Source organism: Macaca mulatta, chromosome 2, assembly GCF_049350105.2.
Source record: "Macaca mulatta isolate MMU2019108-1 chromosome 2, T2T-MMU8v2.0, whole genome shotgun sequence".
Lineage (NCBI taxonomy): Eukaryota > Metazoa > Chordata > Mammalia > Primates > Cercopithecidae > Macaca > Macaca mulatta.
In genome coordinates this window covers 38144344-38170931 of record NC_133407.1, presented here as the reverse complement: position 1 = coordinate 38170931, position 26588 = coordinate 38144344, and the positions used below count along the sequence as shown (strand labels likewise).

At 45.3% G+C, this 26588-nt stretch overlaps 1 protein-coding gene across 1 annotated transcript in view; it reads right to left on the bottom strand.

Annotated features, from left to right (window-relative positions):
* Positions 1-26588, bottom strand: part of EPHB1 (EPH receptor B1) — a 457899-nt gene that overhangs the window by 128856 nt on the left and 302455 nt on the right. Inside the window, exon 4 of the mRNA XM_001115263.5 lies at positions 24458-24613. Within this exon, the coding sequence (XP_001115263.1) occupies positions 24458-24613 (156 nt within the window). The remainder of the gene's footprint in view (positions 1-24457; positions 24614-26588) is intronic.

The following is a 26588-nucleotide window of genomic DNA, read 5'->3' as shown; positions in this document are numbered from 1 at the left end:
CCTACCCTACTGCAAAAGCCTCCTAATTCATTCTCCAACATTGCTTCTGCATCTCTCTGATACAGTCTCTTCTGCCAGAGTGTGAGTTCTAAATTGCACATGGAGTCATAGCGTTCCGCACAATTCCCCCCCTGCTTCCTGATTATCCAAAATGCTTGCCCTCCTTTCCATGCCATTCAAGTCCCCGTGGGATCTTGCTGTTCTTGATCTCATCCCTGGCAGTTGACCTTCACCCCTCGTATTCTGGCTAGTAGAAATGTTCCCGAAATTTCCTGTGCACACTAAACTCTCTTCTTACCTCTGAGCCTCAACACAATGTTCTTCCCTCTGTCTCAAGTTCTTTTCCCTCTGTATCAACTTGATGAACTCCTGCCTACTCTTCAAGGTCTAGCACCCATTCCACTAGGACCCTTCCCTGAGGTCCAGCAGTCATGCTCTCCCCATCTGGGCTTCCATAGCTCATTTCCAGGTGCCTAAGTGAGGCTCCATCACTGCATTGTGATAGTCTCCTTCTCTTTGTCATCCTCACCATACTGTAGCCTCCTGGTAGGCAGGGGCTGCTGTCTGGTCTGTTTCTGTGATTCCTATCCCCAGACAGCACTTTGCCCTCCAACCTGGTTTTCTACCTTTGCTCAGTGTGCATAGAAAAAGGTTCCCCACATATGCCCCTCTCCAGCATAAGACATGGAGGGGCTTTGGAGAGGCCTTGAAGCAGCAGCAGTAATCAGTTGTGACCCACTGCTTGTTACTCTAAGAGGCAGAGGCTTTGGTGAGGCAAAGGTGGCAAATGAAGAGCTGGATGGAGAATTTTGCCCAGTCTCTGATCTAGTGGCCTCTCTGAGAGCTAGGAAGACCCACCCTGGTCGATGCTGCTCCATGTCTGTTCATTTGCTCCCAGCTGCTCAGGAGGAACAGGAGGAAATGCAGTGAGTTTCCCCCCAACCCCCAACTCCCTTTCCAAGGGAAGGGATTTTTCATGTTGATTAGGAAAAGTCTTTATATAAAGCAGCCACTGCCCCCTTCCCATTCATGTGTGCTTTTCAGAACAAATGCATCTGTGGGGCATGAATAGGGGCTTGTGAGGGTCACGGTTGTTGAGTACAGGAGTACATAAATCTGAATCCTTTCCTTCCAAGGAGCAGAAACAGACATTAAGGGCATTCCCTGGAAAATGGGCTCAGAGGGTTAGGAGAGCCAGACATGCCCTGCAGTGTATCATTCCCCCGCCTCCTTGAGGGCAGGGGTGCGTCTTGTTCCTCCCACAAAGCAAGTGCCAGTGCATATTTCTGGAGGTGACCAGAATCTGGGCCACAAAAAAATGACCATTCATTATTTACTCATTCACTCATTTACTCCCTTAACAAATACTCCCGGCATTCTTTTCAGCACTTGAGAGGCAGAAAAACCAAGATGGGCAAGCTTCTTCTCTTATGGAGCTTATATTCCAGTGAGAGAAAACTAATAGACTAGAAGGAAACAGATAAATAAATGAAATTATTTTAAATAAGAATAAGTGTTATGAAGAAAAAGCACCAGGGCTCAGATGGCCTCCTAACGATGCTGGGCTCTGTCTCTTATTCCCATGAGGCCCGCTCCAGGGCTGGCAAACCAGGGTCTCATGTCTGGGTGGTTAAAATGATGATGGCCCCAGATGTCTGTGCTGTAGCATCCTGATGAGATGGGCATATTCCTGCAGGTAGACTGCTCAGTCTCCCTCATGCCTAAATGAAAGTCTGACCAGGGTAGATTTGGCCCCTGCATAAATCTCCCTGGAGGAAGGTGCTAAGCCACTTCCCTACCCATCCAGGCACTGCCTCCTTGGCTTGGAGCCCTACTCTTGCAGGGAGTATTCATCCAGAATCTGGGTCCCCAGCAACATCTCTAGGAAGGAGGCCAATTGAGACCACTAAACAAAAACATTACAAGGGGAAGCAGAGAGGGAAGCCAGAACAGCGAAAGAAAATCTGCCATCTCCTTCAGCAAAAGCCCTCGATGAATGCAGTGGCAAGGCTCAGCACCGTGGTCTCCCCGTCTGAGCTCCCTGCTCTTCCTCATTTTTCTTAATTACATACAGACAGGCTTTTTGAAGCCTCTCTGATCTGTTACCAGGGTTACTTCTGATGAATGCATTCTGTTTAAAGGGCTAAGGAAATTCAGTCCTTTTAAAGGGTGGGAGAAGTGTTGAGCTGTGATTTTCTGTTTGGGTGAGGAGGGAGTGTGGTGGGTCATGAGTTATGAAGATGGGTCTCCAATGTCCTCCAGGATGTGCCTGAGAGGTTGGCTCAGACTGCATGGAGGATGGTTGTCACTGGGATCAGAAAGGGTTAAACAGGATCCTTCTAGACCCACAGGGCCAGCCCAAGTGTTGTCATATTAAGATAGAATCTCCTGCTTCTTAATGTGATTTGGGCCAGATAATTTTTAAAAGAATGGTGAGACAGGGTGTGTGGGAGGGAGTGGGTGATTTTATTTGAAGGCATTAAACTGGAAATAAGAGCACTCCTGAGTAATCAAAGGGAAAATCTGCTGAAGACAGGTAGGCCCCCAAAGCCAATTCTTTTATCAGGAATTTAGTAGTAAATTTCAGGCTGGTATAAGGTGCCAAGCAGGCAGGGTATAGCTCATTGTGCATTTCTGAAGCCAGGCTCTGTGTCCTGGGATCCATCCCCATTGGGTGCTGGTGAAGGTTGCAACCATAGTGGTTGTCCACAAGGTTGGAACTATAACCTGGGAGAAACGCTCCCCTGGAAAACCCCACCTTCAGGCTGGGATCATGCTCCTCTGCATCAGGCCAGAGGTGGGGCCCTCCCTACTCTGTGCATGACCACTTAGAGAATCTGATAAAACAAAGCTTTTCCCCCAGAAAAGTGAACATGTGTTGGAACACATGAGTTTTCAGACTCCGAGTGGGTTCTTAGTCCCCTGAAACCAACTGATGAACCTCCTAAGTGTTCACGGTGACCAAGTTAAAATATATTCTCTAGTTGGTTGACCTTGAGAAAGTGAACTTCTAAGTCTCAGTCTCCTTATCTGAAAAATGGTAAGTCAGAGAATTTAATGAGATGACATGCCTAAAGAGTTTAGCTGTAGCTGGTCCACAGAGAAACTGAGTAACATCTCAGGCTATTAGTAGTAGTAGTATTTGTATTGTCATTATTGGATTATCTGGAACCTTCACCTGCTCATGTAATTAAGACTGACCTAATTCAGCCACCCTTTCTTGAGCAGAGACCCCTCATTCAGAATTATGCTAAAGACTGTGAAAGCCATGAGGTCGTGGAATCTATGTTGGGGAAACCTGACGTAGGAGTCCATACCTAAGGAGTACTGGAAACTGTGAACACACACAGTAAAGGATCAAAGTGATACAGATGCAAAGGGTTACAGATGTTTGGGAAAAGACATGACCAGTGCAAATCAATAGATTCAGAGATGATCTCTGGCACCTGTCCAAAGAAACACCTTGGAGTCTGCCTGCCACAATCTGCACCTTCCAGGCCACATAGCCCCAGCAAGCACTTCTACCAAGGGGTAGAACCTTAACCTTGAGCATGGGGCTGTGTTTCTAGAATAGGTCCAGTTCTTATTAGGTACTGGGCTTGTGGCTTCTGTCCACACCTGTGTCTCTGCTTCCTGGCCTCCCTAGCGGTAGCCTGACTTTAACTTGGTATCTGGTATTCATTGTCCTCCCCTGACCTATGGGAAAATAAACTTTTCCTTTACTCCCACAGCAAACTGTGCCCTCTTTTCATTCTCCCTTTAGGTGAAAGAATTGCAGTGGGGTCCGGGAATGAGCCAGGAAGGACACTTGATACTCAAGACTCCTAGGTATTATCAGGAGAGCAACAAATGTAATGTTCTCCATGGCTGAGAAGATTCAAGATTGTAGTTTGGAAAAAGTACTTCAATATGAACTTCAATATTGAATATGTACTTCAATATCGACTTTAGCACTCTTCAATATGAAATGAAGGTGAAGAGGTGGTAGAGAGGGTGACCAGAAAATGATATCAAGCGTATGGATGGTGGGAGTGTGGTGTGAGTGGCTGGGAAGGTAGCATGGTCCAGAATTCACTTTTCAAAATAAGGATTCTACCAGAGTGTTTCTTTCTCTGTTGGTTATTGTGACACAGCTACTTAAATGAACCATGTCTGAGTGACTGGAAGGCTTCCTGGAGAAGGTAAAAGGATCTTTGAGATTTTATGGGGAAGTAGAATTCAAGAAACAGAAGCAGACAGGGAAATGGGGGCTGTAGAAGTTTGAAGAGGTCTTCTATGGGAGCAAAATATGCAGGGAACCAAGTCAGGCTGGTTATTATACCTAGCCCAAAGTATGGCACACAGGGCTAAAAGCAGGATAGGTTGGAGGATAACATAAGCCAAAAGAGGGAAAGTTTCAACTGTCAGCGATGTAGTACCATTATCAAATAAACATGAATTCAACTTCATATGCAGTGGTCTTTTCTTCTTGATAAATGGTTATTTGAAAACAATGCCAAAACAAAAGGAAACAACACCAAACCTTTATTCTTTCTAAGTGCCATTTGTGGCTATGATGCTCTCTAGCCTAAGTTCAGCTCTTACTCTCCTTCTCTTGCCCATCCTAAGTATGATAGTAATTCCTTTTCCATCATTCCCTCAACAGGAGCACATCAAACAAGAATGACCAGCGTCCTAGAGGAAAGGGCTGTGATGTGGTGCTGCATGTTGGTTCAGGACCTTGGAGAGTGACATAAGCCTGTGTGTTCCCTGTCCCTTTCACTGAGTTCTCTCGCCAACAGTGGGGGTGCTTCCAAAGATTCTATGTCAGGCATCATAATAAGACCCCGATAACAGAGGCCAGTGGTACAAGGGTTGCCCTGTTTTACCATGGGAAGGAGGTTATTGAGGCAATATGGGAAACCAGGAATAAGTTACCAGGGACCTGTGGAAAGTAGTGGCACCAAAATGGACAGACTAGTAAGTCATTTAAAGGATGCCAAAGACATCCCCCTCTCAATACCAGAAGCTTGGACGGGCTCAGGATCTTTAGAAAAAAATAGACCAAGAATTGTCTGCAGTCTGCTGACAATGAATATCAGACATATGGGACATTGTTTTGCTCCATATGGAATAAGTGGTGTCTGAAATTCTGAGGTGTCCCTCCAAGAGAGAGAATTGTGCTGAGGGTCCAAGGCAGCAGGGGCTGGCTAGAAGGTTGGTTGATGCCTGTCCCACCGCAAGCTCAGGCATCCTTTGAGGCTCCTCTCCTCAAAGTACAGGATATCTCTCTGGGTCAAGGAGGAGAGGGCATTAAAGTTCAGGAAAATCATGTTGGTTTACTTTTTCTAACAGCCATGTGAGCACAACCTTATCAGAGAAAATTTTATACTACCTTTGAAATCAGTTTTAAATGAACCCCAGCAGCAAATTACTAAGGATGGGAAGTCACAGATCTTCAGACACAGACAGAACTGAGTTGAATTCTGGATTTTGGCATAACCTGTCTAAACCTCAGCGTACTCACTGGTAAAATCTGCATGATGATCACAGCAACCTGTAGAAGTGTTGTAATGGACTACCAAATGAGCAGTGTAAGTGAAGGGTTAGAACAGTGCCTGTCACTTAGGATGGCTTCTCTATTGGCAGCTGTAATTTTTAACTCATTGTTATATGGTGATGATGAATGTGAAGACAATGTCGCAGGCACTGCCCTCATGGAGTATATTGTCTAGTGAAGGAGTCAGGTAACATTTCAATAAGTAGATAAATGAATAGTATCAGCAGTAACAGGGCTTTGGTGATACATAGAGAAGGAGGAGGGTAGACAGCATGCCAGCGTGGTGTGGGGAGCTCTCTCAGAGCAGAGGCCATCTGGACAGAGACCTGAGTGTGATGAGACAGAAGCAATGCAAATATCTAGAGGGAGTGTTCCCCAGCCCAAAGTACTGGCATGTGCAAAGGCCCTGAGGTGGGAATATACTTGGTTCCTTCTTTGAGGAAGATCAAGGAAGCAGCATGGTGGACATATAATAATCAAGAAGGAGAGGGGTCATAACAAAGATTAGAAAGGTAGTGGGGGAGGCAGACTCATAAGTCCTGGTTTCAGCCTGCCAGGAATTTTACTGTAACTGAGGTTTTACTGTAAAGAGGGCTCTGAGCAAGAAATGGCATGCTTAGACTTATGCTGCCTTGGGGAGGACAGGCTAGAAGAGGATAAAGGTGGAAGAAGGCAGAGCAATCAGGAGGCCACAGCAGTCATCTAGGGGAGAGGTGATGGTGGCTTGGGCCAGAGTGACATCAGCAGAGGAGATGAGAAGAGGCAGATTCTGAATACTTTGTAACATCTCTAAATAGCACAGACAGTCTTTTTACAGATACTATATCACTATTTTCTCTCGAAAACTCTATGAGGCATTATTATCCCCATCTTAAAAATAAGAAAACAAAGGCCCAGAGTGGCAGAATGTCTTGTCTCTGGTCACACAGTCACTAGCGGAGGCATATTTGTCACACAGGTGTGCATGCCCAGCACTGGTGCTGGGCATGGTGCTTGCCTTCTAAGTGACCAAAAGGGCTCCCTGTCCCATTGCCTTCCTGTGGACCTGGCTCTGACTTGATGAAACTTGTTCATATCACTGCCTAAATAACCAGTTTTGGGTCCTTTCCCTGGAGCAGATTTCTACCTGACCTTGAATTGTCTTTGGAACCAAGAAAGATAAATTGAACTTTTGGATACTACATGCATCTGAAAGAGGAGTAGAGGTAAACATGGAAATTTGAATTTTCTTTTATTGATAAATACTGTATGCAAAGTACTGTCTTAGGTATCTTGTGGATTACTTAATGTAATCTCATCTTTCCAACACTCTTTGAAGTAGGAACTACTGTCTACTGTTTATTTATGAGAAAACTCTAGCTCAGAGTATAAAGAAACTTGCCCAACTCATGCACTGGTGGAACCAAGACTTGAGTGCAGGGCTGGCAGGTTCCAAATCTCATCCTTAACAACTCTTCCACCTGGGGTAGAGGCACCTAATGGTGTACAGCACAGCTGTGATGCAAAGCATTTTCTGGGGGCTGGGGGAAGATTTCATGGAGGCAGGAAGAAGCTCCTGTCCCTGAGGCATCTCAGCAGCTTCCCTGAGGCAACAGAACAACCATGATTCCAGGACTATGCTAAGCGAGTCTGCACGTGTTGCTCATTAGGGTCTTGGAAACACTGGGCCTGTACTCAGGCAATTCTCCTAATCATAACAGTTAGTAATAAGAAGAAATGATTAGTCAAAACAAGGAGGGACCCTGCTGAGAGGGATTTCAGAAGCATCAAAGAGCCTAGTGTTACACATTTCACCAAAACCAATGTTTGTAGAAAGTACTTCTTGTTTCTCCTGCTTCAATGGAGCCAATTGTCTGGGAGAAAGAAAGTAGGTTATACATTCTGGGAAAAGAGACAGCCCCTCTACCTAGCCTGAGCTCAAGTCTGAGAGTCTAAGTTTCCTTGGGGCTGCAGAAGCCCTTAGAGGATGGCTGAGGACCCTGGATCCTGGGAGGCAGTGCACCTCAGTAGGGAGGTATTTGTGACCAGTCTCAGGTTACTGTCCATGTGGGAGAGGGATAGAAGGTTGAATCTTCTAGCTGTGGCCCAAGGTGAGGCCAAAGAGAGGAAAGCTACAATATGCTCCTACCCCTGAAAATCCCCTGGAAATGCTCCAAATCAAGAACTATAGGTCATGTCATAAAAACATGGCCTTCAAGATCCCTTTCATACCCCTGAAATGCAGCTTCAAAAGCTTTCTACAGTGAGGAAAGATGCACTGGACTCAAAGAAAAAAACTGGGGCTGAGTCTTAGCCTTGCCAAAGTGTGACCTTAAGCAGTCACTTATCTTCTCTCAGCCTAATCATTCACTGATCCTTGACAGATCAATCCATCTGTGTTTACTGAGACCCTCCTGTGTGCTGTGCTGTGTATGTGGGGTTATGAAAAGTTCACTGATGTCTACCCTGAGAAGCTGAAGGTCTGCAAAGGAGACTGGCACCTGTGCAACAGCTACACAAACCACTGACTGACAAAGCTAGCGGAGATCTCGCCCCCTGAGCCTGGAGACGGCCAGGCATTGTGCTATGGGAACTTGGAGGGAACACTGCCCTCTTTATGGGAGAATCAAAAGGCATAACAGAGGTTAAAGCATTCCGTGATCCTTAGTGTACTTTATATGCATAAGGGACTGCCTGGTATAGTTACCCAGGAGTCCCTTTCCATCTCTTCACTTTCTGGAAGGGAAACAGGGAGCAAGTGCACACCTGTACAATTAAAAAAAAAAAAAAGACTTCATGCAGAACACTTGACCTGAAGGCCCTGTGAAGCAGGAAAAACATCTCCCTGCCTAGGGCCCCTGAGACCCCCAAGCAGACCTCCTGTATAGGTTCTCCCAGGTCTTCAGGTAGGGTCCTTGTGCCAAGCCCTGCTCACAGCACCTCTGACCTAGTCAGTCTCAGAGAAAGAATCCCCAGAGCACTTCCTGCTGAAAGATCACTACACTAGGCCACGTACTGCCAGGACAGGCTCCAAGGCATTTGCTGTCACTGGAGGCAACAGTCCAAGCAAGCCGGTGAGAGTCTTCTTGAAGTGAAAAGACATTGAGACACACTTCAGTTTTTGGCACAACAGAGGAATAGGTCTTACTGGACAGAACTTGTACAGAGTTCCTTGTTCTGGACATTATTTCTAATTGATGCACCCAGGCCCTGAACCACCCAAAACTACTGGTTTGATTTAGCATATCTTGATGCAGCCCGGAGCTCAGTAATTCTCTCCATGCAGATGCAAGTGTGGAGACTCAGATCTGGATAGGAATTTGCTATGCATCTAGAGATCTGGCCAAAGTCCATTGGGCATGGAGATCACATACGATGAAAGCCTTGCAGGTGAAGGATCTCAGCTCCTCGCAAGCTACTCTCAGGAGTGCAGAACCTGGCTAGTTCCATACAACACATACCTTACTGAACTTTTGGATACTAGGCACTGATGAGGGAAGGGTAAGGGACTTCTAAAGTGCTTCTTTTACAAGAAGACAACCATCTGGACCATACTTGGGGAGTCCCTGCTTCATGCAGGTAGGATGGAACCTCTGGGCTACTCTATGGTCAGAAGTCCTATCTCCCCACCATTCCTGAGAGATAGGGATGCCCGTGGAGGAGTCCTGCATCTCCACAGTCCATCAAAAATGATTAAGGGCCCCCTTCCTAGATGACAGAATATTTTTCTAGTTGTTATAACTTTCCATCTTTTTCTAGAGACTGCAGCTCAGACTGGCATCAAGATAACAGCTGGGAAGTGACTATGGGTTAAATATTCATGGATTACTCATTCCATTTTCCTTGGGAATACACAGAAGACTCTTCCAGGCACTGGCTTATGCAGCTGTAAAAGAGACACGTGCTGCCTCTCTCCAGGTATCCAGAAAAGGCCCTGGTTCCTGAGACAACAATTCAAGGTCAAGAGAACAAAAAAGAAATTGAAAAAGGTAAGTATACTTTCCAGGGTGTTATAGGTCCCCCAAGAGAAAGTCCTGATTCTGACATTTCATAGACACAGTAATTCATGGCATGCAATGAAACCTTGGTGGTCAGTGTGTCTCTGGTAACGAACACCCCCTACAGTCCCTCCCTGTTGGCCAGCCTCTGTTAGATGCCCACTAACAGAAGATGCCCAGTGGAGGAAAGCTCACTACTCCCATCATTACAGTGTAATCTATTAATAATCATAACCTGTTTGAAAATATAATAAAAAAGTATTTATTCACGATAGCCACAAAACCATAAAATACCTAGGATTAAATCTCACAAGACCTCTATGAAGATGACTACAAAACTTTACTGAAGAACGTGAAAGAAGACTTGAATACCTCATGCCTGGACGGAATAAAGAATACCATAAAGAAGAGAATCATCCCCAAAGTAATCTATATATCCAATGCAATTCCACCCCTGATTAAACAGGATTGTTTAATGAAATTTGTTAAGCTGGTTGTAAGATTCATCTTGAAGAAAAAAAATGTTTAAGAATGGGATAGCCATTTTTGAGAAGGAATAATAAACAGATACTTAGTTCACCAGTCATTGAGACATATCAGAAAGCTACCATCTTTAGAACAGTTTAGAACTGGTGCCAGAACAGACAGAACCACCAATGAGAAAGAATAAAGACAAACATACACAAACAGTTAGCATATAACAAAAGAAACATCTCACCAAAATGTGGACAATTCAGGTGGAGTTCTTGGGATGTTATTTTTAATAAGATAAAAAAGAATACTGATATCACATCCTATGCAAAATAAAGTTCCAGATGGAAGAAAGAATTAAACATAAACACCATACAGAGAATTAAAAGAAAGCACCAAGGCCAATCTTGGTGGCTCATGCACATAATTCCAGCACTTTGGGAGGCCGAGACAGGGGGATCACTTGAGTCCACGGGTTTGAGACTGGTCTGGCCAACATGGCAAAACCCCGCCTCTACTAAAAATACAAAAATTAGCCAGGCATGGTGGTGCGTACTTGTAGCCCAGCTACTCAGGAGGCTGAGGTGGGAGAATTGCTTGAACCCGGGAGGCAGAAGTTGAAAAAAAAAAAGAAAAGAAAAGAAAAAAGAAAGAAAGTATAATATAGAGTGTTTTCATGCCTTAGAGTGGGAAGGACATACATAAAATGTAGTCAAAAGCTCAAGACACCAATCTCCAAACCAGAAAGAAAAAGATGGTCAGATTTGAGTTCAAAAATTTAAAACCTCAATATGACAGAACAAGTATCCACAGAGTTAAAAATAAGTGGAGGGCTGGAGGGCAGGATGTCACATATAATTAATTGTCATCTAGAAATCAATTTTTAAATATAGAAAATGGCAAGGGTTATAAACAGACAATTCCCAGAAGACAAAATAAATTGGTCAATAAACATATAAAAAATACACACTCATTTATAATCAGAGAAATACTAATCAAAATGGCTAGAAGGTCAGCCAACTTGGCAAAAAATAAAAGTCTTGATAACATTATCAGGCCAGTGTGTAGAGAAGCCTGAGGCACACTGCTGTGAGGAGTGTATACTGGCCAACGCCTCTGGAAAAGCACTTTGTAATATTGATTGGTTCTAAGTGCATGCACCCCGTAGCCCAGCAATTCTATTTCTAGGTGAATTTCCTCTACAAATATAGGGATATGCATTTTTGTGGTAGTATTATTGTTTATGTTAATGAAACACTGAATGGGCCCAAACACCCACCCATGGGGAACTGCATAGTTGGTAGGGGTTTCTCGGGCCTCCCTGTCCAATTCTGTTCTCTTCTCAAGTCTCACAGAAGACACCTTTCCCAGCCACCTTGCATGGAGCACACATAACTAGTTCTAATCAACAAAATGTGATCCTTCCTCATCTTACCTGGGATTCTATGAATTTGGTGCCAGGTCATATCAGAGGCAATAGTCCTCCTCTTTCCTGAGGGAAGTAGACTAGCACCGAGGGTGAAGAGCTGGAGACCTGAACCTTGTCAGGCCTGGAAGGAAATATGGGCTTTGCTGCTCACTAAGGTGGAAACTTGGGCAAGTCATTTAGCCCTTCTGGGCCTCAATTCCTTCATCTATAAATTGGAACTAGTTGTAGTACTTGTCTTATAATCTCTGAGGTTAATTGAGAAAAACCATGTCAGAGGCTTAGCACAGGGCTTAAACTGCAGCAACACTTTAATAAATGCCAGTTATTAGTATTAGGGGTATGCACGTGTGTTCTTATTCCAATCAGCTATCACTGCATAGTGGAGCACCATGGCACACAGCACGGTAATGGTGTATGGTCTCTGTCTCCAAATCCTTGGTGCTTCACAGTCTGACCTGTGCAGACAGGTGTGGGTGTGGACATGGCTAACCTCATAGAGCCTCATGCAGACCCTGTCCCTGGGCGTGGGCACAAAGCCTGCCTTTCACTTAAAGGGAGAGCCAATTCTCACCTGGTGCTCAATTCCTCTTTGCTGGCCGGCAGATGACAATCTCTTTGTGAGAACTGAGTAGCTTTCCATTATTGCTCACGGAGTACTGGCAGGGCAGGGCAGTGACTATGGGTTCTCACTGACCATTGCCCCCCACCCCACCCCAGCCCCCACCTTCTGGGCACCTCTGTCCCAGAAGAGCCAGCCTGCACCTGGCTTCATCTCACTACACAGCTGTCATGCAGGTTCACTCCAACTGCACAACGGAGCACCCTTCATTGCCATTTCCAAGGTAAGCCTGGAAAAGTAAACCTCTGAGGTGACTCAGAAGAGCTGCTTAAAAGGCCACCTTGGGCATCTCCTGCAAGTCTAAGCCACAGCCAAGGAGGGGCCAGCACACCATTCTGATTAGTACCATTGCCATAACCTACTAGTCTCCAGAATGGGGAGGGGGGACAGATTGACCTTAGTGTTCAACTAGCCTCTAGTTATCTATCCTTCAGCCTCTTGAAGACAAGCCACCCTTCTTGATGTGGCTTCAGAGCCAGAACACTTTTTATTTAATGGGGTGGAGGCAGTCTCTGGCACAGGGTGGAGGGAATCATAAGCCTTCTGTAGGTTGACTTCAGACTGCAGCCTGCTCTGGGTCTTCAAAATCATCAGTGATTATTTATAGATTGGAAAGTCCAGATTTTAAGCCCACAGCCAATCCCATATCATAGCAGTTCTCAGGTGTCTGGCTCAGACTTGGCATTTTCCAGCCAATTGTGGGGAAAGCTTCTCAGAAAAAGCAAACACACAGTTTCAAAATAAATCACTACAAAATGCTGGCTTTCACATCCTATGGCACATATAATCCAGAAAGCATGGACTTGCTCATACTGACTATAAGACCCATTCCTGTCTACTTTGCCTAACTTCATATATTATTCAGAAACCCTCTTGGCAGGTATCACCAGAACCTTTTTGTACACTTCCAGTTATAGAGAGATCACTAGGCAGGCAGCCTCTGCTCTTTGTGGATATCATTCAGAATCTACCTTTATGCCAAGTGGAAAGTGGCTTCCCTCTAAATACCTGATGACAGTCAAAGACATTGGGATCCCTGTCACACCTAAGTGAAGCTATCAGTGATGTGTGGGGGTTTCTGGCTTTAGCGTCCATGCGACATCCACATGTATTACCAAACCAGGGAATCTGGAAAGTCACAGTCCTGGTTTGGGAAAGGTTGGCTGGTACCAGATTTCCAACATGGCAGCTGGAGACTTGGAGAATGAAGAAGAGTATAGGTGGTCTCCAGGAAATGTCAGGAAATATACTGGTCCTTGGAGAGGGGAGAAGCCTGCAAGCTCAGATGTAGGGACAGACTTTGAGAAGCATACTGATGAAAGGTGAGTGTACAGCCAAGGGCCCACCCAGTGTAATGGGATTCAGAGTAGATTCTGAACCTGACTTTGGGACAAAGTGAGTGGTCAGCAACAGGGGGTGCAGTGGATCAACACAGGTTCCAGGACTGACCAGCAGTGGTGACTCTGAAAAGTGACCACCAAAAGGACACTGGCAAGAGGTCTAGGAATGAGCCACAGCTCAGATCCCACTGTGAAATTTGGGCTTGGTTTCTGGCCATATGAAATCAGGATCCGGTGCTCATGGATGGGAGATGGGAGACAAAGGGGACCAAAAGGCCATCTGGGGACCACCTGTGAGAAGCAAGGGATCAACATGGTAGCACAGGTCGCACACAGATTTGTAATCACATTGTGATGGGGTGGAGACAGGGGAGTGATGGAGTCAGAATTTAGCCAACCTAGGATGACTCTCCAGGAGATTTGATCTAAAAGCCTTTGCACCTATACTTTTAATGTTTTCTTTTATTCTTTTTCTTCTTTCTTTTTTCTCTTTGAGACAGAGTCTCGCTCTGTTGCCCAGGCTGGAGTGCAGTGGCACGATCTCAGCTCACTGCAACCTCCTCCTGCTGGATTCCAGTGATTATCCTGCCTCAGCCTCCTGAGTAGCTGGGTCTACAGGTGTGTGCTACCATGTCCAGCTAATTTTTCTATTTTTAGTAGAGATGGGGTTTCACCATGTTGGCCAGGATGGTCTCAATCTCTTGACCTGGTGATCCACCCGCCTCGGCCTCCTAAAGTGCTGGGATTACAGGCGTGAGCCACTGCACCTGGCCATGTTTTCTTATTTTTAATTGCATACCTTAGAGACTCAAAACCCACTTCTTAAACATTATTCATAAAAACCCAAAGAAAGACAACAATTTATTGAGCGCTGTGCATGTGTCTAACACTGAGTTAGGCATTTTACATACCATTCACAATGGACACAATAATAAACAATATCCTCATTCTGGGGGACATAAAATAGAGATAAAATCAGGTAAGTTGGGTAACCTACCCAAGGCCACACTGTGAGGAAGGAGTGGAGCTGAGAGTCAACCCTGGTTTACCTGATTCCACAGTAGGACTCTTACCACTTGACTGCGTTGGACACACCTGCTCTGTAAGGTCATGAAGCAAATTAAAAAAAAAAAAAAAATCAAATCAGCATGTCAAAGAGCTTCCAGTCCAGTGAACAGGCATGATTCTGGTGCCAGAATAGCTCTGAATAGCTGAGAATGCTCAGGGTGTGCAAAGCAAGGTCTCCTCCCACCTGGGGAGGAGGTGAGAGGCTGGTAGAGAACAGAGGATGCAGAGCTGCTCACTCCTGACTGTCTTCGCCTTAGAGGTGAACAATTAGAGCAGAGAATATTGAAGAAGCTGAGCTGTGGCAACCATTAAGTTCCAGCATCCATTCCAGTCCAGTTCTGCCTTGTACCAGAACCTATACATTTGACATCAAGACAATTGCCTGAAACCACAAAGGAGCATTCATGGCAAGACGGAACCCTAAAGTCATGGAGAGGACAGCTTTGTTCTGATTTTTAAAATAGAGAAGGGAGTAGATTACATGGATGCACTTCATCTTAATCCCTTCTTTCTGGAACTTCACAAGTAAATTGGTGCTTTGTAATCCTCAAGGAAAGACCAACAAGAAATTGTGTGTGTGTTCTCTATGGGTAAGTCAGGCCAGTCAATATTCTTTCTTTCTCTAAAAATGCATTAGCCTGCGAAGAAAAAGAGTATAGAGTATACAGTAAACCTAGATTTCCACAAGAGTAACTTCTAAAAGTATACAAATACTTGTATATTGAAGGAAGAAATGTTAACTAAATAATAGTGCCAGTGCTTGTATTTTAGCTGCTTTGAAAATTACATCAAAGTAGGGTAGACAACTCTGATAATAGTAATAAAATAAAATCGCTTACTTTTATTGAATTCTTCCTGTATGCCAAATATTGTTTTTATTTATTTATTTATTTATTTATTTATTGAGACAGAATCTCACTCTGTCTCCCAGGTTGGAATGCAGTGGTGTGATCTCAGTTCACTGTAACCTCTGCCTCCCAGGTTCAAGCGATTCTTCTGCCTCAGCCTCCGAGTAGCTGGGGCTACAGGCACGTGTCACCACGCCTGGCTAATTTTTCTATTTTCTTTTTAGTAGAGACAGAGTTTCACCATATTGGCCAGGCTGGTCTCGAACTCCTGACCTCATGATTTGCCTGCCTCGGCCTCCCAAAGTGCTGGGATTACAGGCTTGAGCCACTGTGCCCAGCCTAAATCGTATACTGCATTTAATTCCCATAATAGTGCAGTGAGGCAGATTCTAATATTGTCCCCATTTTATGGATTAGGAAATAGAGACAGAAAAGCTTTGTCACTTGTCCCATGTCACTGTTCAGTAGTAGAGCAGGACTTGAACCTGGGCACAGGCTCCAGAGCCCACAATCTTAGCAATTATGCTAACACTGATTATCTGAAAGATGATAAAAATCAGTATTTAAAATGATCTGTATGTGAAAGTGCACTGTGCCTAAATCCACAAGGCAGAATGTCTGAAATCATACTGATAAATGCACATAGGGGAGACCTAAACGGACAGCATTTCCTAGGAGACAAACAAAAGCACTGGCTGTTTAGTGGCTGCCACATCTGGTGGGAGCTCACAGTTTCACTGACTGCGACCAAAGTGAACACACGGTTGCAATCTCCCAATCACAAGGAAAATCCATGACTTTTCTACTGAACCTTGCTCTGGAGTGAGGATCACAAGTCTCATTCTGGCTGCCATATTTTGACAGCTTTATCGATAAATGTGAGAGATTCAGAAAAGGCCAGCCAGGAGCCTGGACCTATGGCAGAGGGGCAGGGGCGTGGGTCAGGAAATTTGGGCAACAGTTAAAGCAACAAGTGTTTAGCCTCAAGGAGATAATTTTAAAAAGATGAGAACATTGTTCTTAAGCATTAAAATCACCAGCCTGCTAAGCATTGGTCCTCCAGGACTGACCAATGGACAGGAGTGAGGAAGGAGTGCCCAGTCTGAAGTCCAGAAGGCCTCTCTCCCAGCAATGGGTTACTGCTGTTGGCAATGGAGTGATGCTGCCCCGCACAAGACATGAGCTGTCATCACAAATGCTCAGAAAAATAAAAGTGGCATGAACGCCTCTGCCTCTCTGGGTTACTGGAGGGAGAAGGCTAACATTGGGAAGATTTGGGGTGGCAGTGCTCAGAGTGTCAACAATCTGTGACTCCAAATGCTCTTATGAAATTCTGAAACAGATGTGTTAGCTAGTGTGCCTGGTTTTTAGCTTAAAACTTAAGAGCTATACAATTCCTCAAAAAGGTTACATTCACTTGGGTCAAACAACTATGAAAAGAAATTGTAGATTACAGAAGTATGAAAGCACATTTACACAGGCAGCGCGGACCCTTCCTGATGTGGCAGTGACAGTTATAAACAGCTTCCGGTTTGCAGTCACACTCCCTCCTTTTGCATCCAGGTGTATAAATCATCTACTGTCCAGCATGGGGCAGGGGCCCAAATCTAGGCTTGTCCTCTGACTCTTACTGATCTTTGACCTTTGTCTGAAGTTCACCTCAAGGAGAACACAAACTACCTCCCTTTCAAAAACACAAATGTATTTTTTATAGGCAACATGGATTACACATCAGGGTAATATCAAACAGTCTCTTTACCTACCGAATAGAACACACAGGGCAACTTACACTAAAGCCCTGGTCAGCGATGGGTAGAGCTCAGCTGGAGCAAAGCAGCCTTCTTTTACTATTTTGCAAGCCCTAGATTAACCCAAGTAAACACTTGTAAAAAGGTCGACTTTTCAAAAGTATTTAAAATCACCCTCATTGTGTAGACATGGAGACAAGCAAGCAGTCCCCGATTTACGACACTAGATTCCTGTCTCATGTGGAGTGCTTATTGCCCTATTGGCCTGAAGAGCTCCTCCCTGCAGCAGCAGCCTCAGAGGTTTCCTCTTGGCCTGATTTCCTCCCAGGTGAGCTGGGGCCCATCACCCATTTACACTGGATACCCTCTGTATCCTCCCTCTGAATTCAGGGAAATGGTGTCCATCAGTCACTTTCCTTCTGTTTCAGTTTCTCCTTCAGCCCCCTCCCTGAGCTCACTCTAGCCACGTTGTGCTTCCTGACTTCCATTCGCTTCTCTCCCCCATTACTGCTCCCAGCCCCAGCTAACAATGTCCTTTGCAGGTCTTCACACTGCTCTGACCACTCAAGAGTGAAAATGGGCCAGGCGCAGTGGCTCACGCGTATAATCCCAGCACTTACGGAGGCTGAGGTGGGTGGATCATGAGATCAGTTCGAGACCAGCCTGACCAACATGGTGAAACCCCACCTCTACTAAAAATACAAAAATTAGCTGGGTGGGGTGGCAAGCGCCTGTAATCCCAGCTACTTGGGAGGCTGAGGAAGGAGAATCGCTTGAACCTGGGAGATAGAGGTTGCAGCAAGCTGAGATCACACCACTGCACTCCAGCCTGGGTGATAGAGTAAGACTCTATCTCAAAAAAAAAAAAAAAAAAAAAAAGAGTGAAAATGAAATAGAAACTGAGCCAGAACAGGTAGGGATTATTCTGAGAAATAGTGAGACCCTCCTTTGAACCACTCAAATAAACACAGATGCACTCACATTCACACTCACAACACACCCCATCCCTCCTCTCTCTCACATACATATTCACAGCCCCACTCCCTACAGCCTTCCAGTCTGGCACATAGGACATTGATGAGGAGGGGAAGGCCCTGTGGTTCCAGTCTGTGAGAATTCACCCAATGGCCTTTCTCCCCAGAAGTCATAAAATGCAAAGGACAGAGGAATATGACCCAACTCTCAAGCAATGTTCCCAAACTTTCACAGCCTTCAGAGTTACTCCCAAGGCTTGTTAAAACTCTGATCACTGGGCTCCACCTCCAGAGCATCTCATTCAGTGGCTCTGGGGTGGGGCTGAGAATTTTTATTTTTAGTAAGTTCTTAGGTGACACAGAGGCTGCTTGTCCAGGGACTGCATTTTAAAACCGCTGACCTAAAGGAAACCATCAGTGGGGATCTTATTGAGCACGAAGCAGCAGATCCTGTGCCCAAGACCAGAGGGCTTATAAGCTGATGTCCTTACAGACCCACAATGCTCTATGGCCACCAAACCTGGCTGCAGAGGCCACTTGCAGAGGACATCCTTCTGTTCCTGTCACCCCAAGGCAATTTCTACCCTCTAAGCCCTATGCACTCTTCTCCATCCACCCGGCTTCCCTGGAAAGATCAGGGTCTAGGCCCTGGGAATGTCCCACTCCTGAGCAGTCTGTCCAAGGGACATGACCCTTATGCCACAGGGACACCACCTCCCACCCCCACCCCACCACTGCCCTGTCATGCCTGGGATAAAAGAGGGAAACAACTGCCAACATCTTAAAAATGAAACATGAACTTAAAGGAGAGAAACCAGACTATGCAGAAATGGGACAGGGAAGAGCAGATTCTTATCCTTCTCTATGCAAGGTAGATTCACGAGTGAGAATAACAGCCAATCACCATCATTGCCACAATGGTTTGCAACATCATTCTCAGAGCTCCCAAATTTTAGCTGCCACTGAGGTCACGGCATTGGAGTCAGACAGACCTGAGTTTTCATCCCGGAGCTTCATTTGCTTTCTGGCTTTTAATTCTCACAACCTCCTAATTCGAGTTCCAGCATACCCAATTTTATCCAGGAGGAAGCTCATGTTCCAAAAGGCTAAGTAACTTGCCCCAGGTCTTACCGTCAGGAGACAAACTCAAAATCCCTGCCCTTGCCACTGATCTTCCCTGTCTCTCAGTGTCAGTCAGGAGGGAGGACAGGGATGGCCTCCAGGGGAACCTTGAAAGACTGGCAGGCACTGAGTCCCTCATCTAAGGGGTTGGTAGGTGGGCTCAGGGGACACAATGACCTCTGAAGCTCCTTTTTCATTCCATTTCAAATGATCAAAACTGCAGAGAGAAGTCCATTGCGTTTGAAGAAGAAATAAAAGAAACAATGCAAGCACTAGCTTGCCACTGTGATCCATCAAAATTTATTCCATGTGAGTGACAGAAAAGGGGTTTTTGTGGTCAGCAATGTAAAAAGGTAATTATTTTCACACCAATCCTTCTGTATAGTTTTTCACAGACAGCAATTTCATAAGGCATAATTATCTATTTTCACCTGCTTCATAAATTCCTCCTTTCCATTTCGTCCCCCAGTAAACTAGAAATTATTTAAAACAGAAGCCAAGCCCTGCATCGTGGTGCTGGGTTTCACATTGCTGTGCACCTCTGAGTGCGTTCCTGGCTGCCCCCCTGCCCAGCTGACCCCACCATGTCTCCCTTGCCATCTGGTCCTCCTGTGGAAGGACGTGTGTCTCAGTGTGAGGAGCTGCTAGGCCTCTGCTGCCTGGGAATGGAAAGCCAGTATTGTGAGCCATTGCTCTTGCCCAGCTTCTTGGCACCTCTCATCCAGGAGGAGCGAGCTCGCCAGCTTCTCAAAAGCTCTTCCTGTGCCTCCTTCCTTCTCCCACCGCACACCAGGTCGCAGGGTAGGGCAGTCACCTTCTCGTTTGTTTTCAGCAGGATCTTTAGGCCAAGATGACTGTGTGGTTTGGGACCATACCATGGATTCTGCTGTGATGCTCAGTGATGGCGTCAAGCCTGGGCTCCCCCTACAACATCACTTTTATTTTCAGATATCCAACATCCTCTCATGCTGGAAGCTTCAATATCTGCTGCAATCTTCACACTTTCCAAGGATGTAACCAAAGCAAGTTCTAACATCAATTGAGAGTTTACTATGAACCAGGCACTGTGCCAAGGACTCTACAATACTATTTGGCTGAATCCTCATAACTCAGAAAAGCATGCATTATTATGAAGTTGTGAGAATAAAATGACAGAATGTAAGAAAGCTAAGAATTTAGACCAAAGTCACAGAGAAGGCAAGAGACAGAATCAAGCTTCAAACTTTTGTCTCTGAAGTGCCAAAGCCCATCTTCTACCCACTACATGAAATCAAAGATTCTATGAGCTGTCCCAGAACCCACTCAAGACTGAGGCAGTTTGGGGATGCCAGAACTCAACAGGGAAACTGAGGGCCTCTGGGCAGTGCCTCAGTAAGCAGTACAGGGAGGAAGGCAGCAGTTTTTTCAGCAGAAGCACAGCAAGCCCAAAGCTCACAGCTGGTTCCTCAGTCCATAACCTTAGCAACCCCTCCCTGCTGGTGGGGCTGCACCATCCCCTTGTCCCCTCCCATTGTCTTTTCATATGACCCCTCCCCTTACTATCAGTAGCCCTTCAGTAACTTCTCACTGAAGGTGAGCCCCACTGTTCAGGTAGTCTGGCTTTATTCAGGGAGTTTCATGAGCAGGGAGTGGTGGAGTCACTTGTCACCTGCCTCTAGCTATCCCCCAAGCTCCCACCTCATTCCATACATGACCTAGGTTTGAGCAAAGAGGCATCCTCTTGGATATGAGCAAGTACTGGGAAGATCCAGAGCTGCAGGCCTGGGTAGAGGTGAAGGGAGGAGAGAGAAGAAGGAAGAAGGGAGCTAGTCATCCAGAGACCAGCAGCAGTGATGTGACTGCAGACTCAAAACACAGAGCTCTCTAAGCCACCCTTCTCTGACGTCATCTGGAGCCCACACCAGCCCCTTTGACACTGTCTTGCGGTGCACCTGCATCTCTGCGCAGTCCACTGACAAAATTCAAGGACAAGGCTGGACACACAGGCATCTCAGAGGTCAAGGGGCGGGGTGTCCCTGGGTCTCCCAGTAGATTAAAAAGAAAACAAACAAATGCCTAAACAGGGCTCCAAAGGTACCATGCATTCCAAATGGTTACATGAAATAAATTTAACACTTGTAGCACTACAAAAATACAATGACTATATGTGTGCCAGCCCGAAGGGATCAACAGGATTCTTTAAAAATATTAATTCTTAGTGCACTATAGGTTTTATGGCCTTGTCAAATGACACATTTTAAAGTTCTAAAACTCTTTATAAACTTTCCAATACTGCCAGTGAATGCGTGTGACTGCTGATATAATCCATTGAAAGTCAACAGCTGCACACTAAACCTGAGGCCCCTCCAGACTTCCAGACCTGGGCTCTTGATCTCTCCTGACACTTCCTCCCTCCCTCATGTCCACAGGACCTGAACACTATAGATGTCCACTGCCCTGTACATTTCAGACAGACAAAGCTCTCCTTCTTTACCTGGGTACCCATAGTGCCCAGTCAGGTTGTGTTTGTCTCTCGATGGAATGGATGGAAGAGTGAATGTGCAAAGTGAACCAGCACCCGTGCCTTCTTCACCCCAACCAGTGTATCTCAGGCTGGGCTGGGCCCTTGCACTCCTGCCCTGCTCAACCCGCTGAACCAGCAGGAGCCCCAAGGCCACAGTACAGGGCTGTGCCTTGCCTCAACAACTCCAGATATGTTCCTTGTATCTGAAAAATTATTTACTGTGGTGATGTACAATGCCTTTATAAAAGAACAGATGGCACCTCCAATTAGAATGCCTTAAAAGGAAACCCTAATGAGATTATAAAAGCCAACAAATTGACTTTTTCATACAATACTTTCCTGGCACACAATAAATCAAATATCTAATGAGTTTCAATAAAATAATAGATTTATTTATACGTGTTTTGCCTAGCATGGCGTTGCACCTCAGCCCTGCCCTATGGGTCCCTTCAATGAGTGCTTGTCCCTGCATACCAAGGCAGAGAGCTGGACAGTGCATCTATGAGCTTCTCTCAGGCCTGGCCACCACAGCCACATGTGGCTTTGATTCAGCGATTTCTGGTCTGACCCAAGCATGCTAAAGCCTGCTATATCTGGAGAGTAGAGGCATGCAAAGGGTGTGGTGGCTGTAGTCACACATATAGGCATGTCTAATAATCACCTCCATTCTGGGTAAGATGGGGACACTGTGGTGGGACTATAGGGGGTATATGTAACCCCAGAGCTAACTGGACCAGAGACAGGAGGAAGATGCCTATACGGTATGATTTATTAATAATTATTATTATTAAATTATTATCATTAGTTTAGAGATGGGAGTCTTGTTATGTCACCCACACTGGAATTGAACTCCTAAGCTAAAGTGATCACCCTTCTTCAGCCTCCCAAGTAGCAGGGACTACTGGTGCATGCCACCATGCCTGGTTCAGGTCTGATTTTAAGGAGGGTAGACTCAGGATATGAGTAGGTCCAGTGGAGTGAGGATCTAGAAAGTACATACTGGAGGCTTTGGGCAATTCCTGCTTCCCACCCCCCAGTCCCAGCCCAGGTATTAACCAGGCATTAGTCCTCCTGGTTCAAGTACATCAGATCAGATGGCTGGAAAATAGGCCTTGAGAGAGAGAAGAGAGAGATGCTATAGCAAGGAGGGCAGCAGCACATCAACATTCTGAGCATTTAGTCATTGGTCTACCTTTCCTCTAGGTGACCGTACCCAGGGACTGGATGAATTTACAGGGTGTGTCTGCTGAAGTGGGAAGCTTGGACGCCGAGCCTTCTATTTGCATGGTTGATCTGTAGAAGGAGGCCGGCTAGTGAGAGGGGTTAATGAGAAAGAATGGAAAGGAGTGTTTTCAGGAGGAATAGTGTGAGACCCTGGGCATATACTTTGGCAATCATGGAGACTAGTCTTTGGTCTGAACATCCAGGGAGCAGTGATTCAGCATCCTTAAGTGGTTTCTAAAGAAGTACATTAAACAATGCTTTTTGGGCTCATGGAAGACCCCCAGGGCAACCTCAGAAGTCAGTGTAGGAGACAGCACGACAGAAAAACAAGACCTCTGGTCAGCAGATACAATAATTTTTGTTAATATTAACTCACCAGAGAGAGAGGTCTGTAGAAAATCAGTTCAAATCTATACACATTGATTGAACTCAGGAACTTGATCTAGAAGATACTTTTATTCGCCCTCTTTACTCAGTAAAGGTTACATACACTACAAGGCTAGAATTAAGAAGTTCTTCCACTCGGAGTCCAGTCACTTTTTCTGTTCATCAAACAGAAAGTATATATGAAACATTCTTCTGTGCTGGGGATGGATGGAAGGGATTTGGTCCAGGGAGGTGTAAGGAAAGGTCCCTGCTCACAGGGAGGCAGGCAACATTATCCAATGAGAAGAAAATTCTAACATATTAGAGGCTAACCTGGAGCACTGACTCCCAAATACAATGGGAATACTGAAAAGAGAGGTCATCCCCATTTCAGGGCTAAAATGCTCAGAGGAGTGGGAGCAAATTATCCAAAGTACTGTGCAGGGACAGTAGTGATTGTCTCCTCCCACAATTATGGGGGAGAATATTGGGAGAAATGCACCCCTTCTCACATCCCTATCCAGAGAGTGTAGCTGCCTTTCTCCATTTTTGGCAGGGAGACTGCTCTTCCCTCTGTATTATATAATGGGACAGTGATGTAGCCAATGCATTAGCTCCAGTCCATAGAATTTCTGCCTTGGAGATGCACTCTGTGGTCAGGCCACTGGTCTTGTCATTTGACAGGAGCACAAGTGCTACATCAGGCTGGGCATTGGAAGGCACACAAGATGAATATATGGTCCTGACACACAATAGTCTTCATTTGATAACTGAGATAAGTACAGAATAACTGGACAATTAATAAAATGATGAGCACTCTGAGGGGAGTCTGGTTACAAATATACAGGAAACCCAGCAAAGAGGTAGGAGATTCTCAGCTACAGGCACCAGGAGGGACTTCTTGGAGGAGGTGATAATAGATTATGATTTTGCATCCAAAGAACTCTCCAGTCTGGCATCTGATGAACAGAAATTATCTTTCTGGGGTGGGAGGAAGGCCCTGTTATATGGGAGGAAGGGGGAAGGAAAAAACCGTAATCTTCACCCAGTGATACGTAGGGACAAGGCCCCTGAACTCCGAGCACAGATGTATGTTTCAGCACCATGGCCAGCAATTCTGCTTTGCTCTGGGATCAAAGGATGATGTCTTCTCTTCCCTGCCCCAGACCCACCACTTGCACCATCAGGGAACCAAACTCTCCAGCCCAAAGCCGTTACTAGACACTTACTAGTGCATGCCACTTCTGGAGGGTCAAAGTCCGCTCGGTAATAACCAGTCCGACAGGTGCAGATGGGAGACGCCTCTGCAGGGGAGCGGCTGTTGGAGGGGCAGTGGGAGCAGCCCTCAGCTTCCTGGCTGGCCTTGAATGTCCCTGCAGGGCAGGCTAGAACACAAAGAGACCATGTGATAATTAATGGAAGTGTGGCAGCCAGAAACTCTGCCCTACAACCGGAAAAGGAGTGTCTTCCTCTTTAAAGAGAATGGGAAACCCATATTTAACACTTCCAATTCTTCAGAAATCCCTTGTGAAATATACATTCCTGGTACCAATGACCTCTCTCACTTGAACAAAATGCATAATAATTCTTCCCTTCCAGGTGTGTCAAGAGATTGAATTGAGAAAACAAATCTAATGTGTAGCTCAGTTCCTGGGACATAAGTGCTCTATAAATGGTTACTTCCTCCTCTGTCTACCTGGTTAACATCCATGGCCTTTCTCTGAGCCACTCACTAAAGACATCTCATCTTATGGCCTCAGATAGAAAGGGGTCCGAGGTTTTTCAATGACATGTTGGACCTATGGTTTTTCAATGCCATGTTGTAGCACACATGAGGAACACTATGAGATGTATTAACAAGCTCTTGTTATGAATGATGGTAAAGGGCTGAAATTCATAAGTGATTCTTTAAAACTAGAGTGATTTCAAGGTTACTGCCTTAACAACATCATTCTCCTTTAACTGCATTTTGATATGCTTTCAGGGGCGGGGCAAGGAAAGGATGACTTTGCAGACAGCGCATCAGGGAACATGTCATGCACTTGGTGTCATCTATCATGCACATGGCAGTGGGGAAGGTTGGGAACACCTGCTACAACCTGATCTCCACTGGAGGGGTGCTCACATATACAGCACATCCTCTTAATTTCCTGTGGGATCAGCTTATAATGAGTCATTCCCTGAAAAGTCTGGCTCCAAGCTGTCCCTTGGGTCTTAACTTTGTCTCATCTGTAGAGACTTTTGAGCCCAGACATCTGGTCTCTTCCTTGCTGATCCCTCCCAAGATTGATCCTGCCTACCCTAGTTCCCCAAGGCCCTCCCTTATTATCTCAGCCCTCACTCTTCCTGTCCCCGTGAAACCTACTCTGGCTCATCCTCCTTTGAGACTGGGTAAAACTTACTGACTGGTCAACTTGTTTGGCTTTCTTACACACCTCATTACTTCATTCAACAAACATTTACTGTGTTCCTGCTGAAAACATGGCATAGGGAATTCAAGAATAGAGCCTGCCTTCAAGGAGCTCTTGATCCAATGAAGTCATATAAATCTAATACAATGTGATCATTGTATAATGGAAGAGCCATTATAATGGTTTCTACTTATAGAAAGTTAATCTTCTCAAATGTATTGTTCCCTCCTGTAAAGTGCAGAATATTCTTTAATAACAGCAGTAGCCACCATCTGTTAACTTGTCTTGTTAAGTGCTTTACATGCATTACTCTATGCTGTAGACATTATCATCCCCATTTTGCTAATGAGGAAACTGGGACACGGAGAGGTTACAAAACTTACCAAGGATCACACAGTGGGAGAAATGATAGTGACGACATACACATAGCTCTTTGAAAAATATCCACTGCTTTTCTGCTAAGACTAGAAGAAAGAATTGTTTTCTATGCTGTGAAAGTTATCTCACTCCATTGCTCACTTAAGGTGAGGAAAAGGTTTCAGTTTCTCCAATCGTGTGCTGGGTGGGGTCCCATTTTGGACAGGAAGGAATCTCTGAAACACAGTGTTCTGGAATGGCACGACCCAAATGTGTTCCATGGGATCCACGTTCTTTGGATTGTTAACACCTATGACAAAAGGGTACTGTGGCCAGATATTTACAAATGCTAATTTTAAAAGTTCATCTTATTCTTTGTTGAGAATTTCTCAGAACTTTTAAAAATGCTATGTTTTTTCACCAAGAAGCCTTACTTTGCAGAGCATCCCTTGGGATCAGGGAAGACACTGGAGCGAATGTTGTTTCCCAGTTTTGGGGAAACAATGCCAGTTGTGACCCACGTAAAAAGGGACCACTTCCTGACTCATCTCAGCACATTCAGAAGAAACTTCTCTGTAGAAAGAAAAAAAGT